Below are 13,983 nucleotides of genomic sequence, written 5' to 3' on the forward strand. Positions count from 1 at the left end.
AGGCGCTTGCCACCAGCACAACACATTGAGCAGTAACAGTGGAATGAGAGGCCAATATATATCTTACAATATAGCCTAGAATTGAAGACTCTGAAAGTGGTTCTGGAGTGTAATAATACTACAGGTTATAGCTACTAGAGAGGGGTCTTTAATCCAGGGAGTTATTCCAATTTGCCTGATTGGAGTCGGGAAGACATTTTTTCCCCCTTAAGTGGGGAAAATTGGCTGGTACCTCAAAGGATAACAGGTTTAACTGGATGGACAAATGTCTTTTTTTGGCCTTATATACTACTTATATACTAATTGTCTATGTTACTATGTGACTATGTTATGAACTACTAGAAGGAATCCCAAAGTCACAATATATCCGTATCCTTAGTCTATCCTCTAATATAAAAACATCCTTGCAACCAAGATAACCAAAATTCGAATAAGTTCAGGATCTGGTAATAATTCTAAATAAATGGATATCAAGGAAGACTAGTCTCTTTAGATATAGGTGAAATTGAGTTAGGAATGAGGATTGCGCAGAGAACTCTCACACGTGATATCAACAAGAAACAAATGCCTTAAAAAATGTGAGGATTACTGTAGAATCATCAACACAACCTCAAAATTTCCTAATTAGATCTGCTCATATGTTCGTGACAATCAGAACATAGCCCTGGACTTTGTTTTGCAATGAGAAACATTACAGTTGTGTGGTGGTAATGCCATCATTATACTATGAATCTTTAGCAACCAAATGTAATTGTCTAGCCCTAGCCTTAAACATTTCACTGATAAGGACCAATGTAACAGACTTGCCAAGACTAGAATACAAGGGCAAAAAAACTGAATCTTAACTTTGATGTGTCAAAACTGAAGATCAGATCAAATTTTATGACCAATTTGTGCAGAAATCCATATCATTCCAAAGGGTTCACATACTTTTTCTTGGAACTGTACATTCAAACAGGTGCTGCACCGTGAATGTTGAATGTACAGTCCCAAGAAAAAGTATGTGAACCCTTTGGAATGATATGGATTTGTGCACAAATTGGTCATAAAATTTGATCTGATCTTCACCTAAGTCACAACAATAAACAATCACAGTCTGCCTAAACTAATAACACACAAATAATTAAATGTTACCATGTTTTTATTGAACACACCATGTAAACATTCACAGTGCAGGTGGAAAAAGTATGTGAACCCCTAGACTAATGACCTCTCCAAGAGCTAATTGGAATGAGGTGTCTGCCAACTGGAGTCCAATCAATGATGATTTTTTGTGTGGAAAATGGCTTAAATCTACACCAGCAAGAGAACCTGTGTAGATTTAAGCATGTTGCATGGCCTACTGGAGGAAGCGCCAAAGTTATGTAGTTGCCTGAAGCTCCACATTCCTTTGGTGCTTCCTTCACCAGTACAAAGAGACTTAAGACTGTAGTAGAAAACATTGATCTTAATAAACGAGCCCCATAATTTTATTTTTGGTTACAATAGAAGCCAATGGGAACAAGATCAAGTACAATGGCAACAAGATACAGTAACACTGCATGGCAAAACTATGGTGTTAAAGGGGTTGGCCACTCTTTAAATACTCTCCACTACTGTGTGGCAGGCAGGGAAAGAATGAAGTTCCTAATATACTTCATTAAACACACCTGTCTGCTTCTCTTTCAATTATAAGGCAGGCCCCCTTAGTCCTGCTCTACCTTGCAGCTGAGTTCTTCCATGGCTGCACGTGACATGGAGGAGCTTGAGAGGAAGCTCGTCCATGCGCATGTGCAGTCTGCTCCTGTCAGTGGTCGGCTCCCTACTGCCCGCTCCAACTGTGACAGGAATCAGCTGCTTGTTCCCTCTCTACAAACAGCTGATTCCTGTCAGAAGCTGGCTGTGATCAAAACCTTAACCCTGGGTTCACACCTGAGCGTTTTACAGCGCGTTCCTACGCGCTGTAAAACGCACAACAAGGAGAAACCAATGCTTCCCTATGGGAATGGTTCTCACCTGGGCGTTTTACAGCGCGTACGATCGCGCTGTAAAACGCCCGACGCTCAAAAAAGTTCTTGAGCTTCTTTGGGGCATTTTGTTGCACGTTCCCGTACATAAACTTTCGGGAACGCGCGACAATGGGCGTTCGCTTGTCTCTGTATGCGCGATTGTAAAGGCCGGTACAATCGCGCATACAGAGCGCTCCATCGCAAACGCTCAGGTGTGAACCCAGCGTCAGAGTCCCTACTGTAGAAGCTACTTAGTCAATCCCCATCCCCCCAGCACTACCACCACACAGCTGACCCACCAAGCCACGCCCACCGGTTACATTAGGCCACGCCCCCTGCAACCAACAGGGAAAGCAGGACATCTAGCCAGGAACTATGATTTTGTGTGTATATATAAATATATATATATATATATATATATATATATATATATATATTCTATTTTCATCTAATGAGAGTGCTGTTTTGCTTTATATATACAGGTCCTTCTCAAAAAATTAGCATATTGTGATAAAGTTCATTATTTTCTGTAATGTACTGATAAACATTAGACTTTCATATATTTTAGATTCATTACACACCAACTGAGGTGGTTCAAGCCTTTTATTGTTTTAATATTGATGATTTTGGCATACAGCTCATGAAAACCCAAAATTCCTATCTAAAAAAATTAGCATATCATGAAAAGGTTCTCTAAACGAGCTATTAACCTAATCATCTGAATCAACTAATTAACTCTAAACACCTGCAAAATATTCCTGAGACTTTTAAAAACTCCTAGCCTGGTTCATTACTCAAAACCGCAATCATGAGTAAGACTGCCGACCTGACTGCTGTCCAGAAGGCCATCATTGACACCCTCAAGCAAGAGGGTAAGACACAGAAAGAAATTTCTGAAGGAATAGGCTGTTCCCAGAGTGCTGTATCAAGGCACCTCAGTGGGAAGTCTGTGGGAAGGAAAAAGTGTGGCAGAAAACGCTGCACAACGAGAAGAGGTGACCAGACCCTGAGGAAGATTGTGGAGAGGACCGATTCCAGACCTTGGGGGACCTGCGGAAGCAGTGGACTGAGTCTGGAGTAGAAACATCCAGAGCCACCGTGTACAGGCGTGTGCAGGAAATGGGCTACAGGTGCCTCATTCCCCAGGTCAAGCCACTTTTGAACCAGAAACAGCGGCAGAAGCGCCTGACCTGGGCTACAGAGAAGCAGCACTGGACTGTTGCTCAGTGGTCCAAAGTACTTTTTTCGGATGAAAGCAAATTTTGCATGTCATTCGGAAATCAAGGTGCCAGAGTCTGGAGGAAGACTGGGGAGAGGGAAATGCCAAAATGCCTGAAGTCCAGTGTCAAGTACCCACAGTCAGTGATGGTCTGGGGTGCCATGTCAGCTGCTGGTGTTGGTCCACTGTGTTTTATCAAGGGCAGGGTCAATGCAGCTAGCTATCAGGAGATTTTGGAGCACTTCATGCTTCCATCTGCTGAAAAGCTTTATGGAGATGAAGATTTCATTTTTCAGCACGACCTGGCACCTGCTCACAGTGCCAAAACCACTGGTAAATGGTTTACTGACCATGGTATTACTGGGCTCAATTGGCCTGCCAACTCTCCTGACCTGAACCCCATAGAGAATCTGTGGGATATTGGGAAGAGAAAGTTGAGAGACGCAAGACCCAACACTCTGGATGAGCTTAAGGCCGCTATCGAAGCATCCTGGGCCTCCATAACACCGCAGCAGTGCCACAGGCTGATTGCCTCCATGCCACGCCGCATTGAAGCAGTCATTTCTGTAAAAGGATTCCCGACCAAGTATTGAGTGCATAACTGAACAAAATTATTGGAAGGTTGACTTTTTTGTATTAAAAACACTTTTCTTTTATTGGTCAGATGAAATATGCTAATTTTTTTAGATAGGAATTTTGTGTTTTCATGAGCTGTATGCCAAAATCATCAATATTAAAACAATAAAAGGCTTGAACTACTTCAGTTGGTGTGTAATGAATCTAAAATATATGAGAGTCTAATGTTTATCAGTACATTACAGAAAATAATGAACTTTATCACCATATGCTAATTTTTTGAGAAGGACCTGTATATATATATATATATATATATATATATATACACATACATATTTATTTATACACAAAATATAACACACGTGTTTAATATATTTATATGTGTATATACATTGCGGTCCGCAATGCATGGGCACTGACCGTATGTGTATATATATGTATATATGTGTGTACGTATCTATATGTATGTGTGTTTATGTATTTATGTCTAAGGGTCCATTCACACATCCGTGTGTGTTTTTCAGATCCACGGATCCACAAAACACGGACAGCGGCAATGTGCGTTCCGCATTTTGCGGACCGCACATTGCCGGCACTAAGAGAATATGCCTATAGGACATGTTCTATTTTTTTCAGGATCGAAATTGCGGACCCGGAAGTGCGGGTCCCCAATTCCGGATTGGGGCCGCACGTCGTGCGGCCCCATAGAAATGTATGGGTCCGCAATTCCATTCCGCAAAATGCGGAATGGAATTGCGGATGTGTGAATGGAGCCTAAGTATGTGTACATATAAATATATATATATATATATATATATATATGAATATACATACACATATGTATATATACATATTTATATACATATATTTACACACGTGTGTGTGTATACATTGCAATGCATGGGCGCCGCTGCACTGCACGCAGTTATATTATGGTAACAGAACCCTTTTTGCAGATCCATGACGGATCCGCAAAAAACACGAGTGTGAAAGTATCCTTGGGCACGTAGTGTCCCTCTTCCTTCTATTCTAAAGTTGGGAGTTATGCTAAAGCACTGCTGAAATGACACCTGAGGTGCTGTTGTTACTATGGCATCACAAGTAGGCAGAGATGTCATGTGACTGCTCCTCTGGAGACGCTTTACTGTGATGCATGCTGGGATTTTTACTTTCACTTTGCAGCTGCTCCACCCATGCAGCCTCCATTAATGGGAGCATGCTAGGCCAAATGCAGTAGAAAAATGATATATATACAGTATATCTGTCATGATACAAATTAATCTTGGCTTTAGTTATTGTCGGGGGCACTTTATTGTTTTTTATACTTATGGTGGCCAACCCCTTTAACTTAGTCTTACACATGCACATGAGTAAATGTGGAAATACTAAAGTTCTAAGAACTGTGTAAGCAATGTCCCTATAGCTGTGGTCTGACCATGAGTAAGGCTGCGATGTGGTGGAAAATGGTTGGTCCAGGAGTCTTACAGGAGAAAAATCTACTTGGATTCTACTAGATTAATTATTTTATTCCTATATACAAGTATTCCATTACACACACTGTGGCCTGAGAAAAGAGAGTGCCCTGCGGTTTGTGGAAACCACCTGTTAGTTCTGCTATGGGTACACTGTGAATGCAGAAAGAGTTTGTCCTGTTGTTATGGGTTATTGCCTGTCTGAGGTACCCTAATTTGTGCAGTGAATACATTGTCCTGTTTATGGTGGTAAACACCTGTGGAGATGGCTCTATTGCTGTAGGAAACAACCTTCAGATATACTTGGCAAACTGCACCTAGAGATAAGTGCTAAGCCCAGTGCCTCCCATTTGTCTGTGTAACTTCCATGCACTGTCCCACAATACTGTGTTTATAGCTAACAAATGTGTGATCTCTTTGTGAGACTTTGTGCGACTGTACTCCCATACTCAATGCCTCAATCGGAGCAAACTGCTGTTTCAGTTAAAGGGAATGTCCTTTTACTCATATTAAGCCATCACTAGCTGTTCGGTGGATATCTGACTCCCTGCATTCCCACTGATTAGATGTTTTGGGACCAGTTTTGGCATTAAAAGTCGGTGCCAAAACCACACAGCTCTGGAAACGTTGTAGTGGAGGGAGCCCATTACTTCAGCAATGCTCCCTTCACTACAAGTTTGATGGAGCTACTCACAAAATGCTATGTAAGGTATAATACAATCAATTTGTGATTGCCAATTTTCAGGACATGTCATCATTTAGTAAAATCTGGACAACTCGTTTAACCCCTTTAACTCAAGCAGGAGTGAATTAGGCATTTTAAATGCAATATGCCATAAGTTTCTGACCCACGATATACTAAGCCTCTTTTACACAAATGCTATTGCATAATATTGGAATGACACAGTCCCTTTTGGGGTGGAATAAAATGTTTTTGTTGCTCTAACTGCTGACATAACTTTTGTTGACTTAGTCCTAGGACTATGAGATGCTCCAACACATCCAACTGACTTGGGTTATGCCTAGAGATGAGCAAAGTTATGAAAAATTTGATTAGGCAACTTTGCCAAATATAGCCAGGAAATTTTATTTATTATGAATTAAATCTTCACAAATTGCTATAAATCCGGTATACTTAGGTCACTCTGCCTTAGGGTACTGCTACAAAGAATGGCCATGATGCGGTGAAGAACCATGTGGCCAATGATCCCGCAGCTTCTTTTTGTTAATGTCCGCACAGCAGTTATTGCACTGTAAACACTGATTATTAATCAGCTCTGCCATGCCCACTTCTCCAACCCCAGCAATCTCCTGCCTTATAGGCGAGAGCCCTGCTTTTTGCCATCTGCTTTTTCACCTTTTCCATATCATCTAATGTGGATGAGAATATGTCATCTTGAACATTCAGCTCCTTCTCTCTCTGCATCTTGCTGACTTTTCTAATACATGGAGACTTTGAAGGATGATTTGGAAGATGTAAAGCCAGCAATAGATGAGGATGGTCATCATTAAGACCTGCCCCCCCTAAGGGGTGCAGACTGGATAGTATTGGTTGGCATGCTGGCACCAGAATAATTTAGGTTTCCTTCTTATTGGTATTGAATTATATTTAAGGCTGATGTAGGAATAAGTAAATGTAGGAATAAATAAATAAAACTGATGCAGCATAAGTCTCCCTGCATTATCCCTGTACTCTCCCTGCACTCTCCCTCTTCAGTATTCTTCTATTAATTATTTTCAGCAACACTGTCCCTAGCTCATGAGCACTTGCCATGTTTCTCCCTATGCTCAGCTCACAGGTCAATGACAGAGACCAGGCTGGATGAGGGTTTTATAGGGCTATGGCGTACATAGAGAAGTAAGAGCCCCATAGCAAGGATCAAACCAGCCCCCCTCCATACACACGCACACAGGACAGAAGGGTTTCCACCTAAACCCCCTTTAGTGACCCTTGGGCTATTTTTCCACTGCCTCATTTGCTAAAAGTTGTTTCCTTAGAGGGTAGAGTCCTGACCAAGTTTTCACCCCCAATAGAAGAGGAGATGATCCCAACTAGGCCCCTCTTGCCCTGGACCCTATAGCAGTCGCATGATCTGCCACTATGGTAGTTACACCCTTGGCTAAGGGGATGGCTATCTGAAGATTGGCTGGCTGCACTGCATTATGGGTGATCTCGCATTTCTGGGTTTCTTACTTTTACTTTGTAACACGTGCTTGTAACACGTTCACTCAACAAAAGTTGTGCCCAAAGTGACTGTCAGATTTCAACTGTATGTTGTGGGTCTCTTGCAGGAGATCCCCTGTCATGGCCTGCCCCACCTAGATGTCTCCCATTGGCGTGTACCAGCCGCATTGTATAAATGCTGCAATGAGTCTCCATGGGTCCTTGTGGCTGCTATGTCACGATATTGGTGGTTTGTCCACACCTGAGGCTACAAATATCATTAAGGTATGCATTAATAATAATTGTTAAAGGTAGGAAAAACATTTTTTTTTGTAAAGGGGGAAATATGATGGGTACTCCCTTACAAGCATCTCAAAACTGATATGCCATGATAAGTTTGATGTTGCCTTTCACTACTTCAGGATAATTAGAATTCACTTTGTCAAATATTAGCTTATCTTTTTCCCCAGGTACAATTTATTTACAGTATGTCATTGATTTATTTTAAGTCATATATATATTTTTTTTAAGTAAAGTGTAGTTAGCTTTCAAAATGGATCATTTGATTGCAGTAGGAAATACATTGAATGGGTACCTAAAACAAAATTACTCTACTATTTTTCAAGGTTTTTAAAAAAGCTCCAGCAAAAGAAAATAAATAAATAATACCCCACAAAAAAACAAAAACAAACAAAAAATGGGAAATACATTATGGTTCTATACCACGGGATTAACCAAACTGAGAGGACAATGTTTTTTTTAGGGAGTTAAGAAAAAATGTAATTGTCTTTTAGTCACACTTAAGCATTCATAGGACACTTTTTGTTCTTTTCTGTTTGAAATCAATTGGTATGTGAGTAAAGGGATTACAATGTTCAGAAAGTTTATACATATATTAAAAAAATAAAATAGGGATGTTGTTCCCTTTTATAAAGTAAGTTTATTTTTTTTCCCTAACAGTATATTCGCATGTGATAAATTTGTTGCAGAAATGTCTGAAACTGCTCAATTTATTTGAATGGGACCCATGCACGTGTAAAAACCCTCATTCAGATGTGTGCAATGATAAAGGTAGAAGACTATTTAAGAGAAAATCTCATGAACCCCTTCATCTCTGTCATCAACTAATCTATGCTGTCTGGTTTCAGGAGGAAACTGGATAAAGAACTGATCTACTTACCTTGCAGTTCCTGCACCTTCTCTCTGGTTCTTTTTGCTAGGCCATGCAGCAATGATGTCCCATCAATAACAAGTGACTTCTGCAGTCAATCTCTGACCTCTTCAGTGCACTGCTGAGGCCAGTGATTGGCTGCAGTTGCTATATGTATCTGAGCGTGGTATTTAGAATGCAACTGGGAGAACCATAGTGGGGATGGTTAGTGTTGAGTGATTCGAAGTCAAACAAACATCTTTTATCCTTATTTCAGGGTAAATTCAATTAGCCGCAAAGCCGAATTTCCTTGCAATTTTAACAAATCAATTGTCCTTGAGATGGTGTTAAAAAGTCTAGACTGAACTCAAAAGAAATAGGAAATATAAAGAAAGAATGTATACTTCTTTTTGTTAAATCTCTTTCTGGCTTTGACTCAAAACAAATTGCATAAAATATTGCAGTGGCAAAAAATAATAATAATAATAATCCAGTGTGGAATTATCCTACACAGCAGTATTTTGGTCAGTATTGGTATCCATATTAGCCGGGACTCTCCATTATACTTTCTCCATAGGTTCCACTCCAGGTTTTCTCTTACAAATACTGCTACAAACTACTGACTAAATTTGCCTTAATTTTTGCAGCCACTTGTAACAGTCTATTGTCACAGTTCAGTTCACTGTGTCACTTGTTGCTGGTTGCTTGGGGCTGCGTGCTGGCTATGGTCTTCTGTATGTCAAGTGTAGTCTGTGAATGTGTACTCCCCGTGTCTGCATCACAGTGTAGTTCCTAACATGGTTTGCAGTGCAGGCTGGCTGCATGGGCTCTGCATACTGAAGCGCGAGCTGCTATCCGTGCATGCTGGTTTCTTGGGTGCTATGTGCTGGCTATGGTCTTCTGTGTCTGAATATGGGCCTGTGTATGTGGATATTGGCTATGTTTGTATCACAGGACAGTTTTCTATGTTGCTGTGTTGGTTGGCTTCCAGCAATATTGTGTACCAGCAGTGGGAATTTCCCATGTAGGCTTGTTGTTTGTGGTGCTTGCTGGCTACATTGTTCTGTGCCTAGTGTGACCTGGGTGTTTGCCATTCTACACTGATCTGTGTGGTCGCCTGGTAATTCATTGATGTCACCCTGTTTCGATATCACCATATCTCTATGTCTTTGGCCTTGTCTGACTGGGAACGCCATGCATCCATTCCGCATGGGGTCCAGGCATCTGCTTGTTTTGTGTCTGGGAAGCTCTGTCTGTGACCACCGTGCATCCATTCTGCATGTGGTCCAGGCATCTGCCTGTCGCATGTCTTAGTAGCTGTGTCTGTGACTGCCATGCATCCGTTATGCATGGGGTCCAGGCATTTGTCTTTGTTTGCCTCTGTTCACCTGTTGCATAATGTTTATACATTGAGATCACTCTATTATTGATTACATAGCATATACAACTAGAAACACTGGGAATTGAAGGGGGAATAGACAGTGGAGTGCAATAGAGTCTAGGCTTTGTTTAGGGGTGGTTTTGCTATTAGGGATTTACTGGATATTGAAGGACAGTCAGACCTCTGGGAAACAATATAGTCTGTTGAGCGGAACTCTTGTGAGGTAAACAGAAACAGGAAATACGATAATATGACAGTGCGGCAGAGTTACTTGTCCTGTAAAAGATGTAAATATAGACAAGCTGTCTAGACCTGTACCAGATTTACCACAGTGCCTCATTCTGAATAATAAATTTGGCTTAGGGCTGTACACTTGGCTATACACTTTTGTCTAATTTAATACCAGCCACCATTGGTTGCCTTAGTTTATACCATTGGTTGCCTTAGTTTGCAAAATATTTTATGTCAGAATTGTGGAACGGTTTTGGTGCATACATCACAAGTAAGGTCATGTCCATCTCCCACTAAACGACTCTCCGTATTTATCCTTTTTTTGTAATGAATGCATAATCATGCTTTCCTCTTAACAAGACATGATAGCTGTAGGCAATGTATGCCAATCTACTGTGTTTTTTACAGCTCTGCATACTATATAACCCATACAGTATTCTTGAAGTATATCAGCATTTTGTTGTGCTTCCATCTTTGTGCATATTTTTGAAAGAAATTTGATGAATTGCCTTTTCTGTCTCTGAGGTACGTATAATCATGATAGATGCTCAAACATTTTGATAACATATTTTATGTACCAAGCAAAGAGAAAAGAAATTTGTGGCATAGCACCAAGTTATAACTCACTTGCTTTGCTTTTCCATGCTGGCCAACCTGAGACTTTCCCAACGGGAATTGAGGAGATTCATTTGTTCCTGGATCTCATTTTCTTCATCATCAGAAAGTTTCCCAATAGACAATAGTTGACTTCCAGCTTGCAAAACTCCTCCAACATTTCCCTGATGAGATGTTAATTCCATCATAAAGCCCTAGAAATGAAGTAAACCTTTACAGCAGGAGTTGAAAATAGTAAAATTTGATCTCAAAATAATTATATGCTACAATATAAAGCTGATTTCCAACCTAACATATTTGCTAAAATTGTAAAAGACAAAGAGATGACAGAATGCTGAATCTTCTGCACACGTATGATAGATTTTATTCTTCATAGAGCATTCACATTGTAAGATCATTTTGCAATAAATTATTTTCTGCTACAACATAAGTTTGGCTGACTTCGCACTTCCAAAAGAGATGCAATTTCCATATAGAAAATGGAGAATAATTAGGAATTACAGATGTATGTAGCACAAAGATTACATAAGTAGCAATACAAATTGCCATCCTTCTCAAAATTTATGTTGCTACTTAAAAATATCCTATTATTATAATGGAGTCTTTTAAAAGTCATATATCCTATTAGGGAACTCTTTGAATAAGTGACTATCGGGAGGGTTGGTGGGGGGGATTGAAGGAGGGTTCTCCCTCATCTCTTTGGTCAAAGTAGAGAGAGCATATGTCTCTATTGAGTTCCTCTCCTGGTCTACATTGCACAAAAAAACATTGATGAATGGGCACATTGTAATAATTTGTTTCCCCTGTAGTGACCCTTAAGGAAAATGTTATACTTATTGTTAAGTTTCCTCACAGATATCTTAACAGCTAATTGCTGAAGGTGCAGTTAGGTAGACACTGTGTGATTAGCTTACTGTCAAAGGACCTTTCTAACAAGTAGGTATTGCCAAAAGTGGAGAACCCCATTGAACTCAATTCGTAGACAAAGAATCAACTCCTGCATGTGTGCACTATTATTATAATAGGGCCCCATTTATCAGATCTGTATTTGTAGTCGAAAAACAGCCAAGCACAAAGCAACTATCATTTTAGCAATTATAATTTTTTATTTGAGCTGATTACAATGTGCTCCCTGGCTAAGGATCCCCAGATATCAGCTATAATATGTGGATTAGACTAACAGCTAATGTTACATTCCATTACAGAAAAAATAATACTTTGAATAGTATTAATTAATATTAGTAGACTGTGTGATATATGAATGTGCCACTGTCAGGGATGTAGTAGGGGAAAACACCAAAAGACAATCAAGAAGGAAGGGGGAAGACACTAGGCCTCACCGCTAGGGAAAGAAAAGGGTCACCACCTATAAAACCCTGCTCCTGGCCCTAACTCCTATCCGTATGGGCACCTCTCGATGGTAGAGGTACCTATACACGGGAACCTAGAAAACCCTGGTGACCCTCAGATGCCCTAAAGATAATGACAGGGCAGAGACCACCTGTTCCTTCCCTGGTGAAGGAACAACCATTTTTACTGAGGCCTAGTAATCAACCGGGGGGGGGGGGTGCAAAACACGACAAGCGGAACACTTAACTTCAGAGGATGAAGGATGAACAGGACTTTAACAAGAACCACACTCCAGCGCTTACAAGACCAAATGAAGCTATCCCAAGCAAGGAGTGATGGAAAAGTCAGACTAAATAGGGCGAGGTAAAATTCACATGATCCACACCTGAACAGGAGGTGTGGACATACCAGCAACACACAGACAAAGTGAAACCAAAAGAGGCTGTCAGATCACTAATGCGTAGATAGTCTTTCAGACCTTCTGGGACCTGTCACAGATGTGAAAGTACCCCCCCTTCTACGGGTGACCACCGGGCACCCAGGACTGACCTTATCAGGATGAGCTCTGTGGAATGCTGTCACTAGACGACTAGCATTAACATCGGTCGCTGGAACCCACCCTCTCCAATGAACGAGATACTGGAGGGATCTCCGGAGAACTCGCGAGTCCACAATCCTGCTGATTGGTTTGACACATTTCTTTAGCAACCATTTATGAAATACGTTATGGATTTTCAATGCCTGAGGAAGTTCAAGACGGATGGCTACAGGGTTAACAATCGCAGTGATCTTATATAGACCAATAAATCTTGGGCATAACTTCCAAGAAGGTACCTTAAGTTTAATGTTTCTTGTAGACAACCACACAGAATCACCCACTCTCAGGTCCGGACCACTCATACGTCTCCTGTCAGCCACACGCTTATACCTGTTGCCAAACAATTTTCTGCCAAATAGAAGACAAAGAAGAGGAAAATTGTTCCTCCTCAGGAATGCTGGAATTTTGAGCACCAAAAAATGTACCAAACTGTGGATGGAACCCATATGCCCCAAAAAATGGCGACTTATCAGTGGATTCCTGTCTACAGTTATTTATAGCAAACTCAGCTAACAACACAAATGAAGACCACTCTTCCTGATTCTCTGAAACAAAACATCTCAAGTAAGTCTCCAGATTCTGATTAGTGCGCTCCGTCTGTCCGTTTGACTGAGGATGAAAAGCCGAAGAGAAGGACAATTGTACACCCAGACGAGTACAGAACGCTTTCCAGAATCTGGAAACAAACTGAGTCCCTCTATTGGACACCACATCAGAGGGAATGCCATGTAGTTTCACAATGTTGTCGACAAACACCTGTGCAAGAGTTTTAGCATTGGGTAGACTAGGTAATACAATAAAGTGTGCCATTTTACTAAAATGATCTACAACCACCAGAATCACAGTTTTTCCCGAAGAATTAGGTAAATCCGTGAAAAAATCCATGGACAAATGGGTCCAAGGTCTGGACGGGATGGGCAATGGAAGCAGAGATCCGGAAGGCCGAGTATGTGTCACCTTAGCACGTTCACAGGTACCACAGGCTGACACATAGTCCTCAACACACTTACGCAACCCTGGCCACCAAAATCTGTGAGAGATGAGATCGACAGTTGATCTGCTCCCAGGGTGCCCAGCAAGCACCGTACAGTGAATGTTCCTCGAACACCTTGTGACGTAATTCGGAGAGAACAAACAACTTCCCCGGAGGACAAGAGTCCGGAGCATCCTCCTGTGCCTCCAACACCCTGGCCTCAAGATCAGGATAAAGAGCAGATATGACTACCCCTTCAGATAAAA

General features: G+C 41.0%; 1 protein-coding gene across 6 annotated transcripts in view; it reads right to left on the reverse strand.

Annotated features, from left to right (window-relative positions):
• The window catches only part of DMD (dystrophin), a 3,186,583-nt gene that overhangs the window by 2,179,292 nt on the left and 993,308 nt on the right, over positions 1 to 13,983 (reverse strand). For all 6 annotated transcript variants that reach the window (XM_044284724.1, XM_044284721.1, XM_044284723.1 and 3 more), the window contains one exon: positions 10,809 to 10,990. In XM_044284724.1, the coding sequence (XP_044140659.1) occupies positions 10,809 to 10,990 (182 nt within the window). The remainder of the gene's footprint in view (positions 1 to 10,808; positions 10,991 to 13,983) is intronic.

Source organism: Bufo gargarizans, chromosome 3, assembly GCF_014858855.1.
Source record: "Bufo gargarizans isolate SCDJY-AF-19 chromosome 3, ASM1485885v1, whole genome shotgun sequence".
In the NCBI taxonomy this organism is placed as follows: Eukaryota; Metazoa; Chordata; class Amphibia; order Anura; family Bufonidae; genus Bufo; species Bufo gargarizans.